Below are 24,013 nucleotides of genomic sequence, written 5' to 3'. Positions count from 1 at the left end.
CATCAGAGTGAGTGTCCTCCCCACCTGCAGGCAGGTGCACCATCCACCCTGCACTGGTGGCGCCTGGACAACAGGGTCCCCAACACCCCCATTTCCATGGGGCTCTCGCAGCCCACAATCCTTCGCTCCTAGAGAGCCGGGCTGGTGGGTCACACGCGCCTTGATGACAGCGGTACTCATGGACAGAGGCAGGTCTTTGGAGCCCCAGGGCCCTCCTCTGCACTAGCTCACAGCACTGAACGTCAGCATCTGGCCAGCTCGCTGAAAGGGCAACAAAGACAACAGTCCAGACGTTTTGTGCTGGGCCAGCGGCCTTGGGGACTCTGGCTCAGGAGAACCCAGTGGCCCTCCAGCCGCGGGGACCACAGGGGCGGGCGGGGAGGGGCAGGCCCGGACGTCTCATTAGCATAATATATGCGCGGAGGGCGTTTAGCAGTCAAATATATGCGCATATATCTCCATAGATGATTAGGTTGGCCGGGCACATTCAAAATGGCGGAGTGTGGAGCGAGCGGCAGCGGGAGCAGCGGGGACAGCCTGGACAAGAGCATCACGCTGCCCCCCGACGAGATCTTCCGCAACCTGGAGAACGCCAAGCGCTTCGCCATTGACATTGGTAGCCGCGGGCGGGCGCCGGGAGTCGGGCGGCGCGCAGCGGGCGTGGGCGCCGGTGGCGGAGCCGGCGGGCCGGGGGCGGTGGCAAGGACGAAGGGCGGGGCGCGGGCCGCCGGCAAGCACAGCCTGTCGGACCTTGTAGTCCGCGGCCCGCCGGCGCCCGCGCTCGCCGTGGCGGCCGGACTACCACTCCCGGCAGGCGCTGCGCGGCAGCAGCGGGGCACGCCGGGGGTCGTAGTCCGGTGCAGAGAGGCGGGCGGCCCCGCAGCCCCGCGGTGGTCCATCTCCGTAGGGTCGGGCGCCGGGCGGGGCCTGTGCGGGCCGCGAGAGGGGCCCGGGGCCCGCCGTCTAGGGCCGCGCCGAGGGTGGACGGCGGCCAGGCTCGGGCCGCTGGAGTCCTCTGAGGGCTGCCCGCCCGGGCCCAGCCCGAGCCCTCCCGCGGCCGCCTCAGCTCCCGGACGGCTGACATTTGGCGGGAGTTCGGAGGACCTGGACGTGGACCCGGGGGCCCTGGCTGGCGGCCTTCAGAAGCCTCCTCGTGCCGCGCGGCCCGCGGCGGTGCCCCAGGGCCCCGCCCAGCCCCCGCCCCACCTTGCTGCGCCGGCCAGCCCCAGCCCCAGCCCCAGCCCCAGCCCCTGCCCCTGCCCCAGCCCCAGCCCCTGCCCCTGCCCCAGCCCCAGCCCCTGCCCCTGCCCCAGCCCCAGCCCCTGCCCCTGCCCCAGCCCCAGCCCCTGCCCCCTGCCCCAGCCCCAGCCCCTGCCCCAGCCCCAGCCCCAGCCCCAGCCCCTGCCCCTGCCCCAGCCCCAGCCCCTGCCCCTGCCCCTGCCCCTGCCCCTGTCCCTGCCCCTGCCCCTGCCCCAGCCCCAGCCCCTGCCCCTTACCCCGCCCTGGCGCCCCCCACCTCCCAGCCGCCCCCGTCACGGCCGGTAGCGAAGTTGTTTCGGGTCCCCGGCTGTAAGCGGCCAGGTAGGCCTGGCTCCTGGGCAGCGCGCACTCTGCGGCCCCGCCCGGGTCCGCGCAGGGATGGAAGACCGTGTCCTGCTGCGGAGGACACCCGGAGCAGGCCAGGGCGGGCGCAGGCTCAGATCCTTGCGGTGGCCTCAGCTGGCTTGTGCCTGCCCGAAGCCGAGAGTGAGCGCTTGCCCGGCCCCAGCCACGGGTCACACGCTGACCTGTGGGAGCTGGGCAAGAGTGCTCCTCTCCTGGAAGGACTGGGGCGTCCTGGCAGCGCCGGGCGGCCCCTTGGAGCCGCGTGCATGGGATGCTTTTGCCACCCGCTGCTCCCCAGAGTCGCTCTACTGTCTGGGACTTGGGTGGGTGGGGGCGCGTCCTCCAGGAGGTGGGAGCCGTGGGGAGGCGGGGCTGGGTCCTGTGTTCTCAGCCTGCAGATGCCCGGGATGGTGAGCAGCGCTGCTGTGGGGCCCTGACCTGGTGGCAGGTGTGCCAAGGAGCCCATATGGAGCCCGGCACAGGAGGAGCGTGGGAGCTGATGAAAGTCCTGCCAGGGTGCATGTTGGGCTGGCGAGGGGAAGCTTAGAGGCCCGGCTTGGGGGTTCCCAAGCCAGGCTTCCCGGGAGGCCCCTCAGGACTCTCCTCTGTGTGTCTTTGGAGACCCGCCCATGCCTCCAGGTGGCCGGGCCGTAGGGTGTGCGCCCTCGGGCATGCACCCGGTTTTGCAGCACGTATGCTGGGGTGCTGCTGCTTGGGAGCGAGTCGGCACTTAGCGTTTCTGAGGTGCAGCCAGAATTGGCTGGCCACGGGGTTTACCTTTGATCTTCTGTGTGGCCCCCAGAGGCAGGTTGTAGCCACAGGACGCAGGCAGTCCAGGAAGGTGTCCTCCGGCGCCAGCCCAGGCAGGGCTCCTGGGCAGAGGACACTCGGGATATTTTGAGTGTCCGTGTTCATTTCCCCTCTTGGGAGGTTCGCTGGGTCTCGGTCCCATGTCTGTGTTTCTCCAAAGGACACAGTCATTGTTCCAAAGGACAGACCTTGTGTGTGTTCCCAGGGCTGGTAGGAGGTCACCACTCGGGTGCGGGTCCTCAGCCCTGAGTGCACCAGTCACCGTGCGCGCCTATAGTCTGCTTTAAAAACAGGTTTCTCCCGCTTCCCCTGGCCTCTCCAGGCCTCTTGGTCCAGCAGAGCTCGGCTGCTCTGTGTCCTCGGCAGGCCTTTCTCTCTCGGACGCTCGTGTCAGCCGAGTGGGTTCCTCACTTGGAAAGCAGTGGGGACATTTTGTCAACACAGATTGGGGTGTCCCGCGCCCCTTGTTGCCCAAAATAGGAGGACAGGCCAAGAAGGCGGAGGAGAGGACGGCCCTGAGTCAGGCCCCGCGGGTCTGGGTGAGTGGGCAGGTCTTGGCTCAGGGGCTGGAGAAGGGACCCGAGGAGGCTGCTCCCACGGTCCGCTGCTCCTGGCTCTGGACTGGGGAGGCTGCGGTGCCCGCCAGCGAGCCCAGGGCTGCGTGCATGGCTCCTCTTAGGCTTGACGTGCCATGACCTGTGGCTGGGAGCTGGGTTGGCATTCGCTAAATCCAGAGGATCCTGAGAGCAGATGAGCTCTCGGCCCTGCCTGCCCCTGCCCCTGCTCTGCTCTGTGAGCTCAGCCCGGTTCAGGCTGACAGCCCTGCTCTGCACGTCCCCACTCACCTCCTAGACCCCTGACTCTTCCCTCCCGACGGGGTGTGGAGAGATGAGTCTGGGCTGCTGGGCATTGCCTCATGGGGGGCGCGTGGCGTGGGGCACACAGACCTGACTTCCCTCCCCCAAACCCCAGCACTCATATTTGCTTGTGATTTAAAGTTCACCCAAAGAAGACACACCCTGAGACTGGGTTTCCGTGGCAGGGTGGAGGGGGCTCGTTTAGGGTCACTTTTTGAAAAGTCTCTCAAGGTGTATCTTCATCCCTTTGCGTTGCTGGTCTTTTTAGGAAACCGTTAATTCAGAGCGAAGGACGCTCTGGGCCAGGCGGGGATTGGGGGCGGGGAGGACGGATAAGGAGGCTTAAGACCAAGTTCTCCCTCTAAAGCCCACGGTCTGGGGATGAGGTAAGCCTGTGCCTGGGTGGCCTGAACAGGGCCCGCCAAGGGCAGGTCACTGCGGCCCTCGCAGGCCCGTCCACACTGCGGCGGGCTCCCCGCGCGTGCTCTCGGCAGCGGGTTTCTCTTCCCTGGGCCAGCTTCAGCCCCCAGATGTTTCCCGCCTCGAGTGTTTCTTGTATGTTCCCTTGGGATCCTGTCACAAAGCAGCGGTCGGAGATTAGCCTCAGCCTCCCCCTCACATAGGGCTCTGCCTCACCTGGGCCAGCCCACGGAGCCCGGCAGGTTTCGAAGCGGCTCTCAGCCCCGAGCCTCCCGAGCCGCCTCCTCCTCGTCCTCCCCGGCGGTCGTGCACGGACCCACTGGCCGCCTCACTCCGCACGCTCGGAAGTGACCGCCCAGGACGGCTTTTTAAGTGGCCCTGAAACGTGTTTCAGGCCAATAAAGCCTCTTCTGCTTCCCGATGCTGGGCTTCCCTGGGTGTTCACAAGGCCGGCCGGGAGGAGGAGACCCTGCCGCCCGCCGTGTGGCCGCCCCGCCCAGAGCTGGTGCAGCAGCCCCTCCTCTGCTCGCCCCCTCCGGAGGATACTTTTGTTACCGCTTCCCCCGAGCCATCACGGCCGGCGGGGTGCGGGTCAGTGAAAGCTGTGTACTCGCCAGCTTCCTCTGTCGGGTCATTTTCACAGTCGGAGTCTGAAACAGAGTTTTTCTGAACCACTCATGGTCGCTGAGGCTTCCCGGAAACAGGACGCTTTCCTTCCTGCCCAGGACTGGATGCGGAGGGGCGGGGGACAGGCTCAGGCCTGGTGTGGTCTCAAAGACAGCGGAGTGTCTGGGTCTCCCGGTTCATCCCCTTCCTCTGCCCGGGGCCCTGCAGAGTGTCGGGCTCAAGTTACACCAAGTGCCTCACGCACAGGACAGTGTGGCAGAGGAGACGGTGCGCAGAAGAGCCTCGGGCCCTCCCGTCCGGCTCCTGACTTTGCCCGTCTGTGTCTCCCCTGCCAGGGGGCTCGCTGACCAAGCTGGCCTACTACTCCACCGTGCAGCACAAAGTGGCCAGAGTGCGGTCCTTCGACTACTCGGGCAAGGTGAGCCGCCTGGCGGGCTGGGTGGTCAGGCACCGCGGTGCCCCCCGCGCCCACCGCTCACCCCTTCGCTTAGCCTCCTGGATGTTCCTCATGTGAAAACCCCTCCCTGCTCCCTCGCTCACTCGCCTTCCACCAGGGACCCCAGCAGGAGCACCCGCTGCCTCCCCGGCTCCACCTCCCACCTGAACCCCCTAGAGAGCTGGGCCTGTTCAGGGCTCTCACGTCCACGTCCTTCCCTCCCCGAGGGCAGCACGCGCACCCAGACCCCCGCCCTCTACCCGCAGGACGCAGAGCAGGACCACGAGCCGCCCTACGAGGTCTCTGTGCAGGAGGAGGTCACTGCCCGGCTACACTTCGTCAAGTTCGAGAACACCTACATCGAAGCCTGCCTGGACTTCATCAAAGACCACCTCGTCAGCACGGAGACCAAGGTCATCCAGGCCACCGGGGGCGGGGCCTACAGGTTCAAGGACCTCATCGAAGAAAAGCTGCAGCTGAGGTCGGTGGGGGCCGCAGGGGCTGCGGGAGAGCAGGGGCTGCTGGCCTCGGGTCTCGGGGTCGGGCTCTGAAGGGGCAAGGGTCTGAGCTGGGCTGGCATCAGGCTTCTGTTGGCCGAAGCCGAGGACGGCCTGGGTGGCCGAGGAGAGGAGGGGGCCCTGCTCCTGCGGCGGCGCTCCCCGTCCTGCTGGGGCAGAGGTCCCTGACGTCTTCGCCCACGTGGGGAGTGAGGCTGGGGCCACGCGCGCAGCAGAGTTCCGGGTCTTCGGGTGCGTGCAGCTGGCCCGTCCAAAGCCATTTGCCGGGCAGAGGGGAAGGGGCCGGTCTGAGCTGTGTCCGGGGCGTGTCTGGGAGCCTTGCGTCCCTTGCGAGTGGGCGGCTGAGCGCAGCCAGGAGGGAGCCCTGGAGGGAGCCCGGGGCCGGCCCAGCCCGAGCCGCCGCGCACAGCAGAGGCGCTGTACCATCCAGGCTCTGTCCCTTGCAGAGTGGACAAGGAGGACGTGATGACATGCTTGATAAAAGGCTGCAACTTTGTGCTGAAGAACATCCCCCACGAGGCCTTTGTGTATCAGAAAGATTCCGACCCCGAGTTCCGATTCCAGACCAATCACCCCAACATCTTCCCGTATCTGCTGGTCAACATCGGCTCTGGAGTCTCTATTGTGAAGGTGACGCACGCTGTGGGGGTCGCACTTGTGGCCACCGGGCAGGGGTCGCTGTCTGCTGGAGCCGGCCGGGGGCGGGGGCGTGGCCACCTGGGGGGCGCCAGCGTGGGCTGTCGGGGGCACGGCAGGCGGCCAGGTGTGGCGCTCAGGAATGGAGTTCACCGCAGCGTGGGGCCGGGCCCTGCTGACCGGCCTCCGGCACTGTGCGTGCAGGTGGAGACCGAGGACAGATTCGAGTGGGTCGGCGGCAGCTCCATCGGGGGCGGCACCTTCTGGGGACTTGGGGCTCTGCTCACCAAAACAAAGGTACTGCAGGGGCCGCAGAGAGATGCCGCGGGCTCTGCTCCGGGTCCTGGGTCCCAGACCATCTCAGGAGGGGAGTGGCAGCCGTGAGGCCCGAGGCTGGTGGCTGGGGGTCCGGCCAGGGACCCTGGGCCTCGTCCTGGCCGTGGTTCTTGGTTGCTGCAGGATGGCCATTCATACTGCCGGTGTTGTCCGGGGCAGGGGGCGGCCAGTGGAGCCCTGACTGCCTCTCCTACGCTCAGCTTGACCCCCTTCCCGGACTCCGGAGGGTCTCCTGGCCCACCACGTGCTGCTCCACGGGCTGCGGCAGCGCTGGCAGTTCCCGCAGCACCCCCCTTCTGGCCCCCGTCCCCGCAGAAGTTCGACGAGCTGCTGCACTTGGCCTCCAAGGGCCAGCACAGGAACGTGGACATGCTGGTGCAGGACATCTACGGCGGGGCCCACCAGACCCTGGGGCTGGGCGGCAGCCTCATCGCCAGCAGCTTCGGGAAGTCCGCCATGGCCGACAGAGGTACCTGCTCCCCACAATGCCCTCTGCGTGCCGCCAGCCCCCTCGCGGCCCGGCCCTGCCCAGCAGCGCCCACCTGTGCCTCCCCCAGAGTTCTCCAAGGAGGACATGGCCAAGAGTCTGCTGCACATGATCAGCAACGACATCGGGCAGCTCGCCTGCCTCTACGCCAGGCTGCATGGCCTGGACAGGGTGTACTTCGGCGGGTTCTTCATCCGCGGCCACCCCGTCACCATGCGCACCATCACCTACAGCATCAACTTCTTCTCCAAGGTGACCCCGCGGGCCCCTGGAGCTGCCGCTCCTCCCAACCCTCCCCGACGCTCACTAGCTCGCCCTCCTGCCCTCCCTGATGCTCTGGTGCCAGCCCTCCATGTCCTCAGAACCTGTCGACCAAAGGGCAGGGGGGCCCAGGGCAGGCTTTTCCCGGACCCCTGCCCCTTTGCCCTGGTGGGTTCCAGCACCAGGCGCCGTGGCCGTCTCAGAGTTGGTCACGGTGGCAGCGGTGGGCGCGCGGCTGCCGTCTCCCCCGTGGATGAGCTGAGCTCGGGGACGTCCTTCATTCCCCGGGACACTCTGGGCTGGGCCTCGAGTGGGGTGCTTGGGTGGGTGTTAATTTTGTGGAAGAAGCTAGTCACTCTCTGATTTCTCCAAATGCCAAGCTTTTAACTTCAGCCCTGAATGTGGTTTTGTGGACGAGTGCATCGCGGACTTTTCGGGAAGCCTCTGCCACATAGGGAGGTGGACGGCGGGCGGCGGGTCAGTTCCGAGCTGCCCAGACTCCCCCCGTGGCGGTGAGGCCAGCTCAGACAGGGTCTTGCTGTGGCAGGGGGAGGTCCAGGCGCTGTTTCTGAGACACGAGGGCTACCTGGGAGCCATCGGAGCGTTTCTTAAAGGAGCAGAACAAGACAGTGAGTCCAGCGGCCGGGGTGACGTCGCGTCCCAACAGTGCAGGGCACATGGGAGCAAGAAGCGGTGGAGGCTGTGGAAGTGGGTCTCTAACCTTCCCAGGAGGTGCCGGCCCACTGCCCTCACTCACCCTCTGGAGTCCAGCGCCTGCATGGTGGTCTCGGTGGGCCAGGCGGGGGTGGGGGCAGGAGCTGGCCCGGGGCAGACGGGGGCCGAGGCAGGGGCTGGCCCTCAGCAGCAGTCCTTCCTTCTTCCTGGGGGTCGTCTGTGCGTGACGAGGGCAAGGAACGCGCCTTGGCGGCCTGCCTGTTGAAGTCCACTTGGAGGGCATGATGGGGAGGCGGACTGCTCTAAGATGCTTGGAAAGGTCCAAGTAATCGTACAAGGGTTCAGTACTAGCGAGAGAGACCACGGTGCCACCGCCCCAGGCTCCCTTGGTGTTGTGGGGACCCTCCGTGGCGGTTGGGCCGTGCTGGGGTGTGGGCACAGAGTGGTACCCCTGGGGTGACCCCTGGTTTTCTCCCGTCCAGACCCTAACCAGTACAGCTGGGGAGAGAACTATGCAGGCAGCTCCGGGCTGATGAGCTCGTCCCCAGAGCTCTGCCCGACGCAGCGGGCCAGGAGCGGCACCGTAAGTGCGGGGTTCTTGGTGGGGTCAGGTTCCGAGACCCCCTGTCCTGGCCACTGACCAACCGTGGACGATAAGAACAGGGGGGCTGGTTTCCCTCCTCAGGCCCCAGCAGTTCTGTGTTTTCCAAAAGTTCCACAGGAGCCCCAAGACCGTGCAGTGCAGGCCCGTTTGCAGGGAGCATACAGTGTGTGCTTCCGCGGTGCGGTGGGGCCACTGACGGCAGAACCAGGGTCAGCACCAACCCGGGCCCCTCCCGTAGACCACGTTCTCTGCCTGATGGTTTCAAACCTGCGGAGGCACAGAGTCTCTTGCCCTGGGAAGCTTCCTACCCATTGCTCGACCCCCAGCTGGGGAGACACCTGTGTGACTGGGCAGGGGCTCCTCCGTCCTGCTGAGCGGGCAAAGAGGGTCTCCCACCAGGACCAGTATCAGCCCGACACAGGACGCTGCCACTGTGGCCCGTACTGGGGAACTCACAGGCTTACTGAGGACGCCCCCCCACTGGCTTGTCACTCTTGTAAGTCTCTGAGCACTTGGCAGAGCTCAGGCGCCGGCCAGAGAGCCAGCTGGGGGAGTCCGGGCGGCCAGTCTGGGCACACGGGTCAGATTGCCTCCTTCAGGACCGGCCTGCTGGCTTGTCGGATGCAACACTGGTTTTCAGTTGTAGACGCAGGTTCTCTCACAAGTCGGCGTAAGCACCGTAAGAACACGGGATCTAATCATGAGTTCCCCACGAGAACCCCTCCCAGGGCCCCGCGTGCCGGCCCGGCCGTGCCAGTAGGTGGCAGGTGCAGGGTCTCTGCATCTTTGACCCCCGCTTCTGGTCTGTGGAGGCGCGACGTGGATTCCTGCCTCAGGGATCGCAGAGCCCAACGGACACGTGAGCGAGGAGGGCGAGTGTCGAGCTGGCGTGCGTGCCGGCTTGCTCCGCGCCTCACGCACCCGTCCTGCCGGGTCTCCGTGCGGCCTGCAAGGCAGGGGCAGAGGCTCCCTTCACACACGGGCGTGCAGAGCCTACACAAGGCAAAGCTGAGGTGTGAGCTGCTTGTCGGCCGGACGGGGTGCCCCGAACACCGGGCCGAGGCCCCGGAGATGGGCGACCGTCCACTTTCCTTCATTGCCTGGCAATGCACCAGCTGTTTCCTGGCTGAGCGCCCTGTGATTCAGGCACCCCGAGAGCCAGGGTGCCCCAGGTGCAGGCACCCAGCTCAGAGCACGCCTGCCTTTTGCCCTCCCGGCTTGCTGGTCTGGCCGCGGGCAGACGAGAGCGGAGTCGGGTGCGCGGCCACAAGCAGGGAGAGGGCTGCCAGGCTCATGCCGAGTGAGGTGTGAGCACGTCTCCGGGGACCAGGGCTGGTGTGACACCAGCCTCGTCTGAGCAACATAAAACTTAAAAGTGGCCGAGGGACGGCTCCTCCGGAAATGGCCGGAGCATGTGCTTATGGCTGGTGGTCCTAGGTAGCACGTCGGGCGGGGAGGGGTCCTACCCCTCGGCGTAGCCAGGGAGTTGGTTCTGGACACGGCATGCGTGGAGGGCACCCGTGCTGTGGAGAGAAAGGAGCCAGCGTGGGAGCCTGGACTGCCGGCCCCACGGGGTCCCTGTGGCCTTGCTGTGGGTATGGTACCACGGGAGTCACGGAACAAGGGCCGGCTGGGCAGAGAGGGGACCATGCCCGTGGGGGCTGGAGTGGCAGAGACGGGGCCAGAAGTGCAGCCAGCATGTGTGGGGAGAGCAGCACATGCTGGTGCAGGCGTCCCCGACCACAGGGCCACCCCGTCGCAGGAGCACCAGCACAGTCACTGGGAGGGACATGGCCTCGGTGGGGTTGGGCGGACTCAGGATCCGGGGAGCCTGGCTCTGGGCGCTGAGGCCGGGAAGGGCTGTAAGGTGGGTGGGCGGGCCCGGGAAGAAGGGGCCTGTCCGCCCCGTCCTCGTCCGCTCCCCCCGAGGAGCTGCTGCTCAGACTGGCCCGAGGGGTCTCGGTCTTCCGGGACCGCCCGGCTGACGCGCGTGTCGCCTCTCCCCCTCCCAGTTTGACTTGCTGGAGATGGACCGGCTGGAGCGGCCGCTGGTCAACCTGCCCCTCCTTCTGGACCCTTCTTCCTACGTGCCTGACACGGTCGACCTGACGGACGACGCACCAGCCCGCAAGTACTGGCTCACCTGCTTCGAGGAGGCCCTGGACGGGGTGAGGGCTCGGGGCGGACCGGCCGCCCCCGGGGACGAGAGACGGGCATCTCTGGAAACCGTGGGGCTTCCGAGGAGCAGCGACAGTTGTGGGGGGGTTGGTCGGTGGCTGTGGGGTCTGAGTCGGACTTTGAGAGTTGATTCCTGTTCCTTGGGTGTAGGTGCGACCCCGTGGGCTTCGTGGGTCCGAAGCACCTGGGGCCGTGCCAGGTCACCCCGCTGGTCCTGTGTTTGGGCAGAGGCACGCGGTTGACGCGGGGTCGGGGGCGACGGCGGTGGGACTCCAGGCCCGGGTGGGTTGCGTCTCAGGCCTTCCCGGCCCCTGCGAACGTCCTTTTCAGTCCTCACAGGCCTCCAGGCTCTGTCCTCTGAGTGAGGGGCCTCCAGGCTGGGACCTCGCATGGCCTCCTAGGATGGTCCCAGGCCACCTGTCCCCCCCCAACATCCGGTGCCGCAGGAGCTCATCCCAGCTGATGTGGCTCTGATCCCCGGGTGGGGGCCAGCGGTGACCCCATTCCCACCCCACAGGGGAGAGCCCGGGACCCCAATCTCCAGCGGCCGTGGGCCTGTGTGTGGGGACGTGCTCGGACCACGGCCCTGGCCACGCAGAGGCCGGGGCCTTGCTAAGCGGCCTGTGCCCGGCAGGTGGTGAAACGTGCCGTGGCCAGCCAGCCGGGCTCAGCAGATGCGGCCGAGAGGGCCGAGAAGTTCCGGCAAAAGTACTGGGGCAAACTGCAGACGCTGCGGCATCAGCCGTTGTGAGTGTCCGCGCCGGGCTCCGGTAGCCGCCCTGGGCACCGTGTGCCTCTGCCTGGCCTCCCCGCGCACCTGCTCCGCAGCTGCTTTGCCGCGAGGACGCTCTCCGGGGGCCGAGGCGGCGGCCGGGGGGAGGCCGTATACTTGGTGGCCGACGCCCTGAGCTGCCTTCTTCCCCAGCGCCTACGGGACCCTGACCGTGCGCAGCCTGTTGGACACGAGGGAGCACTGTTTGAACGAGTTCAACTTCCCAGACCCCTACTCCAAAGTGAGTGCCGCCCCCCTGCGTGGGGTTGGTGCCTGCGAGGGGGGTGCGGGCAGCAGGGGGCAGGGGTGCAGCCTGGCCTGGCCTGGCCTGCCTGGTGCGAGCACTGGGTGGTCTCTCGGTGGGCGGTGCCTGTCTCTGGCCTGGTGGGGTCGGCGTCCGGCCTCAGGGTTGGCGTTTGTGGACAGCAGTCCTGCTTTCGCAGGTGACAAGCCGCCCGAGCCCACCAGCCGGCTGAGAGGTACCAGCCTCCTCAGACCGTTGTGCCCAGGAGGCCATGTGCCCGGGGATGGCGGCCAGGGCTCCAAGCCAGCGCCGCATACCCCACCTCCTGCCTCCCTTGCCCTCAGACGGACTATCTGGGGATAGGGCGTGGGGTACCTGCGAGGGTCTGAGTCTCCCACCATAGCCCATCTCTGCCCTGCCTGGGGACACGGCACAAGCTCCTCGTGGCCGTGTCTGAGTGTGCACCCCGAGGCTGTGGCTGAGTGTGCGCCCCGCGGCCATGACTGAGTGTTGGCCCCGCGGCCGTGGCTGAGTGTTGGCCCCGCGGCCGTGGCTGAGTGTGCACCTGCAGCCGTGGCTGAGTGTTGGCCCCGCGGCCGTGGCTGAGTGTGCGCCTGCAGCCGTGGCTGAGTGTTGGCCCCGCGGCCGTGGCTGAGTGTGCGCCTGCAGCCGTGGCTGAGTGTTGGCCCTGCGGCCATGACTGAGTGTTGGCCCCGCGGCCGTGTCTGAGTGTTGGCCCCGCGCCCGTGGCTGAGTGTGCGCCCTGCGGCCGTGGCTGAGTGATGGCCCCGCGGCCGTGGCTGAGTGCACCCCCGCGGCCGTGACTGAATGTGCGCCTGCGGCCGTGTGAGTGTGCGCCTGTGGCCGTGGCTGAGTGTTGGCCCCGCGGCTGTGGCTGAGTGTGCGCCCACGGCCGCGCTGTTCTCAGTCAGTAGCTGTCAGCATCCAGGGTTGCCGGAACGCCTGTGACAGCTGGGCGTCCGTTCCCTCAGGGCGGCCTCGTGGGGACATCCACAGCGGGGCGCCCTCCCTCTGCCTGGTCCTCTGAGGGCCCGAGGGAGGCAGGGCCGTGCCTTCACGCCAACCAGCGACTCGCCTTTCCCCGCAGGTCAAGCAGAAGGAAAACGGAGTGGCGCTAAAGTGTTTCCCGAGGGTGATCCGCTGTCTGGACGCCTTGGGCTGGGAGGAGAGGCAGCTGGCCCTGGTGAAGGGGTTGCTGGCGGGGAACGTCTTCGACTGGGGAGCGAAAGCCGTCTCCGAGTAGGTGCCGCTGCCTTCACGGCCCCTCCACGCTTCAGCCCTGCCCCTGCCTGCTCACTCCATCTCGGGCTCAGGGCCACGGCCCGTCCTGTCCCCCTCGGCCACGTGCGCTGCCCCAGCTCGGTCCCTGCGGAGGTGGCATGAGGGATGGGGTCCCGGTGCCCTGGCCCCAGGAGTGGGTAGCGGATTTCCTTCCTGGCTGCCCCGAGCCTGTTCAGAGCAGGCACGTGGAGGGCTGGGCTGTGGGTTTGGGGCGTGATGTTTTCAGATGTAGAAACCCAGATCTGGGCTTTGCACATTACGGTGGGAATCCAACTATACTTAACAGTTGAAACTGGGAGACGGAGGTGCTTTTTGAAGGAGCTCGCAGACGCGGGTGGGAGCAGGTGGCCCAGGGGCCCCGAGGGAGCGGCACCCCCAGCCCAGGCCTGGGCCTCTTCCCTTGCTGGATGCTTGGTCTCCTGCCTGGTGTCCTGTCCTTGCCCTCGCCGGGTCTACGCTGAGAAGCGCCCTCATGCCCTCCTTACCCTTGTCACTAGCTGTGCCTTTGAGTAACATGTCGGGGCATGTGCCGGGCGAGGCCGGGGCTGACCCAGCGCCTTGCCGGAAGCTGGCACACACTCGGGACCCTCCCCACCTCCCCCCGCCCCCAGCTCCCCTCCACACCCCGCGTCCTGGAGCTCGTCCAGACCGCCACTGCTCTGGGGCTTGTGAGACTTTCGCGCTCCAGATCCTAGCGGGCTCAGCCCGTTTGGGCTCCACGGTGAATGCGGAAGCTGAGGTTGGGGTTTTTGTGACTTGTTTTCTCCGCCGTGCAGCGTTCTCGAGTCTGACCCCCAGTTTGGCTTCGAGGAAGCGAAGATGAAGCTGCAAGGTAGGGGCTCCCGTCCGTCCGCGCTGGGACTTCGCCCTGCAGGGGAGGGAAGGAGCGAGGGCACGGCTGCGGGAGGGGAGCGGCCCTGCCGGGGCCGGGGGCTGACTGGCTCCGTGTCCCACAGAGCGGCCGTGGCTCGTGGACTCCTACAGCAAGTGGCTTCAGAGGCTGAAGGTACACACCACCGCCCCTGCCTCTGCCCCAGGGCCGGGCCGGGCTCTCGAGGCCCCGGGGGAGGGGGATGGGCACAGGACGGGGCACGGGGCCACTCCAGGGCGGTGCACCGAGGGCCCCCCCCCCTGGAGGCGGGCGCGGCCCCGCTCCCCCAGCCACTGCCCCCTGCAGGCTCTGCTGGTTAGGTCGGTGGCCGCGGCTCAGAGGTCGTTGGGGACACGGTTCCGGAAGAGCCACAGGCGCGTCCCGCCCCCCGCACCCCAGCACCTGCGGGAGCCAGCAGCCCTCGGCCTCGGCCCGCGGGGAACGTGGAGCGCGCAGGGTCTGCAGCGCTTGGGCGCGCCTGTTCCCGACTGAGCGTCCTGGTTTTGTCTTGCAGGGGCCCCCTCACAAATGTGCCTTAATTTTCGCAGATAACAGTGGAGTAGACGTCATTTTGGGAGTCTTCCCCTTTGTCAGGGAGCTTCTCTCTAGAGGGACGGAGGTGAGCGTCCGGGCCGCGGCGGGACCCCTGCCCTGGGCCCGCCCCTCGCAGTGGGGTTGGCGCCGTCGTGGCCTCTGTGGGGCAGGCAGGTTCGGGTGAGGCTCCTCACGCCACGGACCTCGGGTCAGCCCGACCACAGTGTTCTGGGGCCGTCTTCGTCCCGACCCAGGAGCCGGCCCTCCTGGAGCCAGCGAGCAGTGAGAGGTCGTCGGGGTCGTGCCGCTCAGCCGGCAGCCCCGGGTGGGTGGGCAGACACGCGCTGGCTCGGCGCCGGGCGGCGGCCGAGGTCCGTACAAAGCTCGGGGCATCCCGCCGCAGGTCATCCTGGCGTGCAACTCGGGACCTGCCTTGAACGACGTCACCTACTGCGAGTCCCTCATTGTGGCCGAGCGCATCGCGGCCATGGACCCCGTCATCCAGTAAGCTAGCCGGGAGCCCGGGGTCTGCGTGGAGAGGTGGGGACACGGCGGGAGGGGTGCCGACCGGTCCCTGTGCTCTGCAGCTCGGCGCTCAGGGAGGAGAGGCTGCTGCTGACGCAGACGGGCTCCAGCTCCCCGTGTCTGGACCTCAGGTACCCCGAGGCACCTCTGTGCCCGCCCCTGGCCTCCCTGTGTGCCGCAGAAGGCAGCAGCCCCTCGGTGGGGCCCCGGGCGGACGGGCCCCATCTGGTGAGAGAGGCAGACACCCCCGAGGCTCCTTGGCGCTGATGACCGGGTCACCGCACTGGTGTTTCAGGCCCTGGGGATCCTAGAGCGGGAGAACCGGGCGCTGGGAGCCGGCTGGGGCCAGAACAATTCTCGGGGCTGACCTGCTCCCTTTCCAGGGCCGCTGTCAACCAGGAAAGAGGATTTCATCATGGAGAGAAGCGGCGTCAGGCCCGGGGGGGGGGGGGCGCTCCAGGCATCCCTGTCAGTTACTGCCCTTTAGGGACACAGGGCATGGTGTCTCCCGGGGGACAGCTCAGTGCAGGGGTAAGGCGCCACCATTCCCCCCCCCTCACAGCCCCCTCCCTCCCCACAGCCGCCTGGACAAGGGACTGGCCGTGCTGGTGCGGGAGCGAGGTGCGGACCTGGTGGTGATCGAGGGCATGGGCCGGGCCGTCCACACCAACTACCACGCGGCCCTGCGCTGCGAGAGCCTCAAGCTGGCCGTCATCAAGAACTCCTGGCTGGCCGAGCGGCTGGGCGGCCGGCTCTTCAGTGTCATCTTCAAGTACGAGGTTCCGGCCAAGTGAGGCGCCGGCCCCGCCGGGCAGCTCTGCTCTGCGCTTGTCAGGGACGTGCTCCGACTGCGGCAGGGAAACCGAGTTCCAAGCAGAGCATTCGTGTCGTGCACCTGGGACAGGAGCAGGGGCCAGGCGTGGCCGGGCGCGAGCGTGCGCCGTCGGGTCTCTGTGATGCTGCCTCGTTCGTGCTGGGAGACGCAACTTGTCCAGTGAGACATGCGTATTGGAATATATTTAACTGTGAAATAATCTTTTATACACACACGTGTACAGATGTAAATCCGCGCTCATGTCTCCAGCAGGTCAGCGGGAGCTCGGGGCGCCCAGAGAGAGCCCGCGGTGTCGTCCGGCCGTGCCGGGTGCTCTCAAGACAGCGGGCCCCATGAGCCCCGCCCTGGGTGGCCGCTAGCAGGGTCTTCCCTCCGCTTACTGCTGGAGCACCTGATCCTATGTGGGCTGTGGGCCGCGGCTGTCCGGTGACTCCCTGTGTCCTTGGCAGTCCTGTCACCAGCACGTCTGTCAGGGAGGGCCGTCCTGTGAGTCCGCAGCCCCACCGCACCCAAGACGGACTGGGGGGCCAGGCCAGGCTGGGCCATGCTCCTGACTGCAGGCGGCAGCCACAGGAGGGTCTTCAGGGGCTCTTGGGCTTGGTGGCCGCACACACTCCTGCTCAGACCCGACCTCATCACGGGGCCGTACGCCCAAGCCCAGAGCCCTGTCTCCAGCCCTCAGAGGGCTGCGCACTGCCCCTTCCCGCAGGGCGTGGGCCCGAGGCACGGCTGCTGCCGCAGGACTATGCCCACATGCACGCGGATGCGCTCGGCTGAGTCACCTGGCAGCCGGCCTCAGGAGGCGGCCAGCCCCGTCCCCGATGCCGCAGCTCCTGCCAGGGGCCCTGGCCACTCCTGCACCTTCCTTCCAGGCCCCCGGCGAGCCACGCATGCATCAACCCTAGCCCCACGGGCTCGTGGCTGCTTGTGCCAGGCCGGGTCTGTGCCCCCAGTGGCAGCCATTCCCAGGGTCCCTAGGCCAGGCTGGCCCAGCAGGGGTTCCCGTGAACCCCCACCATCCACAAGCGTCCTGCCCCCTCAGCCCACCACAGTCTGGCCTGCATCTCCCCAGCCGACACCCCTGCACCGTTCAGCGGGCTGTGGCCCCCTTTGTATGGCCTCCCTGGCCCCTTGGCCTGATGGCCCTCAGCCCCCTGCTTCCTGGTGCAGGGAGAGCCCAGCACGGATGCCCAGGAGGCCCAAAAAGTCTGGCCAGAGCCTGGCTCAGCCCAACACCCCCACAGGTTCTTCCATCTGCCCAACTTTGCCGTCAGGGGCTGCGGTGCCCCAGCCCTGGCATCAGCTGGGCAGAGCCGTGCAGGCAAGACCCGCCCTGCTGCCAGGCACCCTCTGGGACAGACCCAGCCTCCCCAGGTGTGGCGGCAGGCGGCTCCCAACCAGGGCCAGATGGGAATCGGCCCTGCTTCTCAGCTCCAGGAGCCCCAGCAGCCAGCCTGGCCCAGAAGCCCCTGGCTGATGCCCCCAGGTGCCCTCTTCCAACACACCCCAGATTCTAGGGACCCTGGAGGCCAGGCACACCTCCTAAATGCTCTGCGTTGGGGCTCCTCTTGGTCTCGGGGCACCGCTTCCCATGGAAGTGTTCCCCGTACCTGAGAAGGGGTGTGGTGGTTTCGGGGGGTTGTGGGGCCAGCAGGCACCCTCCACCTGGCCTTCGCTAAGACTGGGCGAGTGGCTGGCACAGGCCCCTGGAGTCTGCAGAGGGGACACCTCGAGGGAGACCGTGCCCACCCACCAGCACCCAGCCTCGTGTCGGTGCCCACCTTCTCGCCAGCCCTATCGGGAAGACAGCAGGGCCTATCCTGGTAGTCGGACACGAGACCTCGCTGGCCGGACCCACCACCTGCTGCATAACAGGCACTCTCGTGGCAAAGGCCTTGGGTGGCCCACATGGCTCCCGTGGAGGTCAGATGCCAGAGGCCGGGCTGGGGGCCAAGCCCAGACACAGACCCTCTGGTGTCCTGGCTGTCGTCCCGCCACTCCAGGGGAGGGGTAGTGTATGCATTTAGCCAGTTGGGGGTCCTCTGGCTTGGGGTCCCTGCCCAGGGCCAAGGTTGCCCCCTCCCCCCACACACAGGAGTGGGACCAGCAGGCTGGGAGGGAGCAGGGGCTGCATCCTGGAGGCTGCAGGGGTCCGCGAGCCTCTGTGGAAAGGGGTCGGGGTGTCCTCACACGGACCCCGGCCCAGGGACTGTGGCAGTGGTCACAGGGCACGGGGGTGGCCCCACTACCAGCGAGCAGGAAAGTGTTTATTGGAGTTGTGTCCGCGAGTCTGGGGTCTAAAGTGTCCCGTACAAAGGGGGCTTTGTGCAGAACAAGCAAAGCGCCGTCAGGCAGGGAGTGGGCACAGGACGAGCCCGGGAGCCCACACACAGCCGTGCCCCGCGCTGTGGAGACGCAGGTACGACGCAGAAAGGACTGGGCCCCATCTTAATGTGGGAGAAGCTTCGTCTCTAAAAACTTAAATACTTGTCATATATATCTTAACATCATGAAAAATCCGCCCCGACCGCAAGCAGGCTCCCTTCCTCCCTGGGGAGAGGTGGGGGCTGAGGGTCGGGGCTTCCACGGGACCACAGTGCAGGGCCAGGGGGCGGGGGGAGGGACTGGGGACCTCGCACCCTGGGGAGCCCGTCAGAGTCTGAGCAGGAGCCCAGTGGCAGGGGCAGGCACGTCCCCACAGCCCCCCGGGCCCCCGGAGCAGGCACCCTCGGGGGTGCCCCGCTCCTCCCCTGGGGGTCCCCTCGGGCCCTGCAGCCGCTGCTGCCGTTCCTGGGCCTGCCGGGCCCTGCTGGCGATGGCGCGCACGCGGCTCTGGCTGCGGGAGGAGGAGCGCCGCAGGAAGCCGGGGGGACCAGGCGCCCCTTCCCCCACGGCAGTGAGGCTTGTGGGCGAGGTGATGTCGTCCGCCTGCTGGAAGCCCGTGAGCCAGCGCAGCTGCTCCGTCAGGGCGTCCCGCCGCACCCCCCGCCCTGCCCGCCCCTCTCTTGCCAGTCCCAGGCTCTGGCCCAGGACCCCCACTTGGGGGGCGAAGTCGTCAGCAGTCAGGTCCCCCAGGCTCTTGGACTTGGCAGCCGCAGGGCAGTCCCAGAGGCCCGCCAGGGGGAGGCGACTCCAGGGGGGCCTGGGGGCCAGGGGACGCGGCGAAAGCTCTTCCAGTGAGGCAGGCAGCTGGCCGGCAGCCCGCAGGTTGGGGCTGGACTTGCTCTTGGTCACGGCTGACAGGTCCAGGCGGGCAGCTGTGGCCGAGCAGGGCCGCAGGGGCAGACGTCCGGCTAGAGCCCCTGCGACGCTCTCACGGCCCAGGCCCAGGCCCGGCAGGGAGAGGTCGATGACCGTGTCGCTGGACGACACACTAGAGGATGAGGACACGCTGTCGCGATGGCCCCCTGGTTCCAGCCGCCGCCACAGCCGGTCTCCACTCGTGGCGTCCGAGTACACGGTGGGGCAGGGCCCAGCCAGGGGCCGCCGTCCACCCAGGAGCTCCGAGGGCACCTGCCCCTCACTCATGGCCTTTCTGACCATCTGGCTGCTCGGGGTCCCCTCGCACGCCCCCCCGGGGCCCCCGCCATTGTACACCCTCCGCCGGCCTTCTAGGGCCGGCTCCGTGTCCCCTCTGCTCCGGGTCCTGGGCTGGAAGGGCATGGAAGCTCCCAGAGCTACCGCTGCGGGGCTCGCCACTTTGGCGCCGGGTCCCGAGGCGCACAGGGCCCCTCCCGGAGAGGGGCTGGGGGGGGCAGCCACCAGAGGTGGGGGGCCAGGACCCAGGGATGGCTCCTCGGCAATGGTTTCCAGGCCACACAGGGAGGAGCCCGTCCTCGGCATGGAGAAGGGGCGGGTATCTGTGGGTAAGAGGAGAGGAGCGTGTTGGGCACGTCCCCCGTGGACGGGGCCTGCAGGGCCCTCAGCGGCCAGGCCCCTCCCTGTGCACACGGCTGCCCCCCCCCCCGGCCCTCCGGCTCTGCTGCTGCTGGGGCTGGGGGAGCAGAGGGTCTGTGCCCACGGGCAGGGTCCACAGGGCCCCCTGGCAGGCCAGGGCTGGGAACGGCCCAGGGCACACAGGCTGGGCCCCATTACCTGGCACGCGGCTGCTCTCAGTCCCTAACTATAGAGGCAGCGTGGGGACAGAAAGAACAGGCTGGTCAGCGTGTGGGTGCGGCTGGCAGGTGGACAGACAAACAGCGAGGCTGGGCGGGGTGCAACGAGGGACCGGGGTCTGGGGGTGGGGGACAGGCTCGGCTTCCAGCCCCTCCCAAGGCTGAGGTTCCCTGATGAGGTGCCCTCGGGCTGTTGTCTGTCACAACCCAGCTCAGCTCAATTCAGGCCATAAAGCAGCGCCCAGGGCCGAGGGGTGGGTGCCGTCTCCTCCACCCCCTGCAAACACGGGGAACCTGGGCACCCTCAGCTGTCTCGGGGCGTCAGGGGCCGCCTTGCAGAGCATCACCGACACACTCCAGGCTTCCCAGAGGACTGCGGTGCAGGGCCAGGGGCCGAACAACGGCAGCCTGGCCCTGGGGGGAGAGGGTGGGGGGACAGGAAGCTGCCCCCAGCTCTTAGCAAAAGCGCCAGCAGAGGGCAGGGCCGGCCAGCAAAGTAGGGCAGCGGGGGCTGCCGGCCGGGGACATCGGGTCAGCGCGTCAGACCCGCTCTCACTGAGGGGCTCGTGGGGAGTCTCTGAGGGCAAGAGGGGGTTGGTACCATCAGCTGGGGAAGGGGTGCGGGGGGCGGCAGGGGACGCCCAGGCAAGCCAGCGGAGCAAAGGAGAAGCAGCCAGACGAGCACACAGAGGCAGGTTCTGAACACAGAAGCACAGGGAGGGTGCCCGGCCCGGGCCATGCCGAAGGGGGCGTGGGGGCGGCACAGAGGACGCCGGCCAGGAGCGTCTGGTCTTACCGGTGGACAGCATGGAGGAATTACTCCTAATCTCCTCCAGCTTTTGAACGAACAAGGCATTCATCTCCCTCTGCAGGGCCCCTGCCTGCCTGCGGGCGCCCTCAGGCCAGTGGGGGAACACCTCGGGACTGCCCAGGCCGCTGGAGTCCGTGGACACAGAGCCGCCTCCCGGACCTTGCCGCAGGGCCCCTCTGCCTCTCCCCGGGCCGGCACAAGGAGCCCCCAGCGAGTCCGCCCTGGCCCGGGGCTGCTGGCTGATGGCCTCGTGTGTGGCCGGGGACCCGGGGCTTGGCAGACGTCCCCGCCGCAGGCCCTCGGCGTCCTCACCGGCGCAGGAGCCCACCACACACTTCATGCAGGTGGCGGCCATCCCGGCAGGCCCGGGGCCCTCAGGGGCACAAGGGGGCGGCTCCTGGCCCAGATTCTGGGGCATCGGGCTCTTCCCCACCGGCGCCTTACCTCGGGGGCTGCGGCTGCCGGGCTCCTCGGGGGCAGGGGCCTCCAGGGTGGGGCCGGGGCTGGGAGCAGCCACGTCACGGACCTCCCCCTCAGAGCCTGTGTCCTGCGTGCCCAGGACCAGCTCCGGAAAGGCCTTGCGGCCCGGCTTCTGACTCTTGGTCGGGGCGCTGGCCGTGCGCCGCAGGAGCCTCTGGCTAACGGAGGGCCGAGGTGGGGGCCGCCCAGCAGCATGACTGTCCAGTGACCCGGGCTTTGGGCCTCTGAGGAACAGGCCTTTTAGGCCCAGAGCCTGCTTGACCTGCAAGAGAAGGAGCCCACATAGCCGGCAGCCAGGCCCCGGGGACCAGGGACTCCCAGCTCGCTGCTGCAGCCCAAGGGCCAGCGTGTCAGGCTTGTGCCGCTCACAGCTGCGGGTGGGGAAGCGTGTCCCCAGGGCACCCCTGCCAGGGACAGCAGCTGCTATGGCCTCTGTACAGACCGGGGATGCTGCCTTCCTTGAATGCAGGGGGAGGGTCTGAGGGTCTCAGGACAGGTGGACCCTGTGAGGGCTTGAAGGAGGAGACCCCCGGGCCGCCCAGACAGGGACCTTGAACCGTGGCTCCTGTGCCCACCAGGTACCCCTCACAGGTTCCCAAAGCCCCCGGCTCCAGCCGAGCAGGCTGGCACAGGGCGCCCGGGGGTGCTGGCAGGGAGAGAGAGAGGAGAGAAAACCCCGTGAGAGCGGCACCGCCCCGCTCACGCTCACCCTGCCTTTGGGCACACAGGCCAAGGAAGCAAGCAAAGCCGAGCGCAGGCCAGTGGTCTGCTCTCCCACACCCCTGCCTGCTCGCTCCCCCGGAGGGGCTGCCTCTTCTGGGAAGCCTTCCCGACTGCTACCGGCCTCACCGTGCTCTCTGTGCAGCAGCCCCAAGGGCAGGGCCCAGGCTGCCTCGGCATTCCCTGAACTGCTGCTGGCCTCGGCCTTCCTGGACAGCCAGGCCTCTCCCCGCCGCCTCCCTCTCTGAGCAGGGCAGCTGGGGATCCCCGGGACCAGCTGACAAGGGCCCAGGTCACTGCCAGAGAGGCCGACAGTTGCGTCTCCGGAGTGCAGAGGCCAGAAGGGTCTTCACATGCAGAGGCCCTGACCACAGCCACAACTGCCCAGGGATAGGGGGTGCTTCTGCGCAGGGCTGTTCACGTGGCCCGCACTTGAATCGGCTTCCCGATTCAAGATCCCAAATCCAAAGCAATTTGGTCAAAGTTGGTGGCAAAGTCATCTAGAAGAAGGTCCAGGATTCAAGCTCAAAGCACCTGGTCCCTGGGGCATCCCCACCCCACAGCGGGCATCATGGGTGCACACAGAGCCAGGGAGCACACGGGGGGCAGAGGGGCCGAGAGGAAGGGTAAGGGCAGGGAGCACACGGGGGGCAGGGGAGCCGGCGGCGCTCTGAGCTAGAGGACAGGACACGAGGTGGGGGTGGGGGGGGCACAGGGCGCCAGACAGAGGAGGGACGGAAGGCCAGGAGGGGTCCCCACACAGGAGGCCTCGCCGGAGTCCTGGACCTGCCTCATAAATGCTGCTCTGTGGCTGGGCATGGCCCGAGGGACCCCAGAACCACATCACGACCATGTCGCATGAGCTGACAGTCTCCAAAATGCTACCGGGAGCCACAGATGCTAGTGGGGCGACCTGAGCATGCAGGTGGTGGGCGGGCGGGCTCCGCCGCCCTGGCGCTGGGGTACCTTCAAGCTCCTAACAGGACTGTCCTTCTAAAAGTAGACTTTGGACATGGGGGAGGCCACTGCAAGACCAAAGAGACAGAGTGACGGCTGTGAGACGCAGACAGCCGGGCGAGGAGCCCGCGGACACAGGCAGACGCAGGACAGACAGGCGGCTGGACGGCGGGCAAGAGCCGAGCGGCCTGCGGCACCGTGCCCGGCAGCACCTTGGGGCCGTGGAGGTGGCAGGAGAGAGACAATGGGCACCAGGACCACGCCAGCCCCCCGTGCATGCCTGACACACCGCCACACACTGGCCCCCGCCTGGGCCCGGAGCTCAGAAAGGGGGAGACAGGGGAGGTCCCCCATCCAGGGATGCGGGGGACTGGGAGCAAAGCCAGGGACGGACGGAGGACCAGGGATCCCGAGACGCAGAAGGACTGGGGAGGCTCGAGAGAGATGGGGAGCGGGGGCTGAGCCGCGGTGCCCCCCCCACCCACTTGGCCGGTGGAGAAACAGGCCCAGCAAGGTACCCAGGAGACCCGGCAAACCTGGCAGCGTGGCTGGGGTGGGACTGGGGTCCTGCAGGCAGCTCTCACCTTACCACTGATGTCACTGACAGCCACGTGGACAAAGATGGAGGCTTCTTCCATCCCCTCTAGGTACACGTGCCGGTAGCCTGCAATACCGGTCACCCGCCCACTCTGCTCAAAGGCCCTGAATATGGCCCGGGAGCCCAGCTCTGGGGACGCCTCCTCCAGGAAGCCCGCTGATTTCATGGGCTCCTCCCCTTCCCGGGGGCCAGCTGATGCGCAGCCTGAGCGCTCCTCCCCTCCCGCATCCTCAAAGCGCCCTTGGCCCCATACCTTCCTCCTCGGTCCCGACTGCGTCCCTAGACCCACCCATGGCGGGAGCCGACCCACAGATGGGAGCTTAGCCCTGGTACCCTCCACCGACCTACGGGAGGCACTGCCTGTGGTGTGGGGGACACACTGGGTGTGGGGGAGGGACTGCTCTGTGTGGGGTGTGCTGGCCTCTGTGGCAGACGCCAGCCTGAGCGCAGGGGACGTAGGTCTCTATCATGGGGGATGCTGCCCCTCCCCACCCTGCCAGCCCCCGCCTACCTGGCATCATGCTGCTGAAGGCCAGCGTCCTCTGGCCAATGAAGTCACGCCCAATGGGGTCATGGTCCCAGACAAGGAAGCGCACCAGTGCGATCTCAGGCATATGCACGGTGAACACCAGCGTCTCCTCCCACATGGGGTTGAATCCTAGAGGCCACCAGGAGGAGGGGTCACCTCTCACCCCAATCCCTAGCCGGGAGGCCACTTGGGCCCACGCCCTCTTCTGGTGCCTCAGCCTAGGCTGGCCGCCCGGCGGAGAAAACCAGCCCCTGGGGCCCAGGCTCCCCC

The 24,013-nt window shown here is 67.7% G+C and overlaps 2 protein-coding genes across 5 annotated transcripts in view; one reads left to right on the top strand and one right to left on the bottom strand.

The window, feature by feature from the left end:
- The first annotated feature begins 459 nt into the window (after nucleotides 1-459).
- PANK4 (pantothenate kinase 4 (inactive)) lies at nucleotides 460-15,745 on the top strand. Its single transcript, XM_004768743.3, has 19 exons — nucleotides 460-616; nucleotides 4,655-4,737; nucleotides 5,022-5,236; nucleotides 5,720-5,903; nucleotides 6,114-6,206; nucleotides 6,561-6,714; nucleotides 6,803-6,984; nucleotides 7,541-7,622; nucleotides 8,151-8,251; nucleotides 10,285-10,440; nucleotides 11,085-11,197; nucleotides 11,376-11,463; nucleotides 12,575-12,726; nucleotides 13,545-13,600; nucleotides 13,725-13,774; nucleotides 14,154-14,258; nucleotides 14,577-14,677; nucleotides 14,761-14,829; nucleotides 15,279-15,745. The coding sequence occupies exons 1-19, from the start codon at nucleotides 493-495 to the stop codon at nucleotides 15,490-15,492; spliced, it is 2,322 nt and encodes a 773-aa protein (XP_004768800.1). The 5' UTR covers nucleotides 460-492; the 3' UTR covers nucleotides 15,493-15,745.
- Nucleotides 15,746-17,981: 2,236 nt separating this feature from the next.
- The window catches only part of PLCH2 (phospholipase C eta 2), a 64,556-nt gene continuing 58,524 nt past the window's right edge, over nucleotides 17,982-24,013 (bottom strand). For 3 of the 4 annotated variants that reach the window (XM_013064689.2, XM_013064690.2, XM_013064692.2), the window contains 4 exons: nucleotides 23,726-23,872; nucleotides 23,201-23,280; nucleotides 20,904-21,201; nucleotides 17,982-19,393 (listed from right to left, as the gene is read on the bottom strand). In XM_013064689.2, the coding sequence (XP_012920143.1) occupies nucleotides 18,186-19,393; nucleotides 20,904-21,201; nucleotides 23,201-23,280; nucleotides 23,726-23,872 (1,733 nt within the window). In that variant the 3' untranslated portion in view covers nucleotides 17,982-18,185. Of the gene's footprint in view, nucleotides 19,394-19,628; nucleotides 19,657-20,444; nucleotides 21,202-23,200; nucleotides 23,281-23,725; nucleotides 23,873-24,013 lie in introns of all 4 variants that reach the window. The other variant, XM_045063576.1, reaches the window with a different exon arrangement.

The sequence above is a fragment of the Mustela putorius genome, unplaced genomic scaffold (assembly GCF_011764305.1).
Source record: "Mustela putorius furo isolate JIRA1106 unplaced genomic scaffold, ASM1176430v1.1 tig00003853_pilon_pilon_pilon, whole genome shotgun sequence".
NCBI classification, from domain to species: Eukaryota; Metazoa; Chordata; class Mammalia; order Carnivora; family Mustelidae; genus Mustela; species Mustela putorius.
Note: the sequence above shows the minus strand (reverse complement) of the source record. Positions and strands in the feature narration are given on the sequence as shown.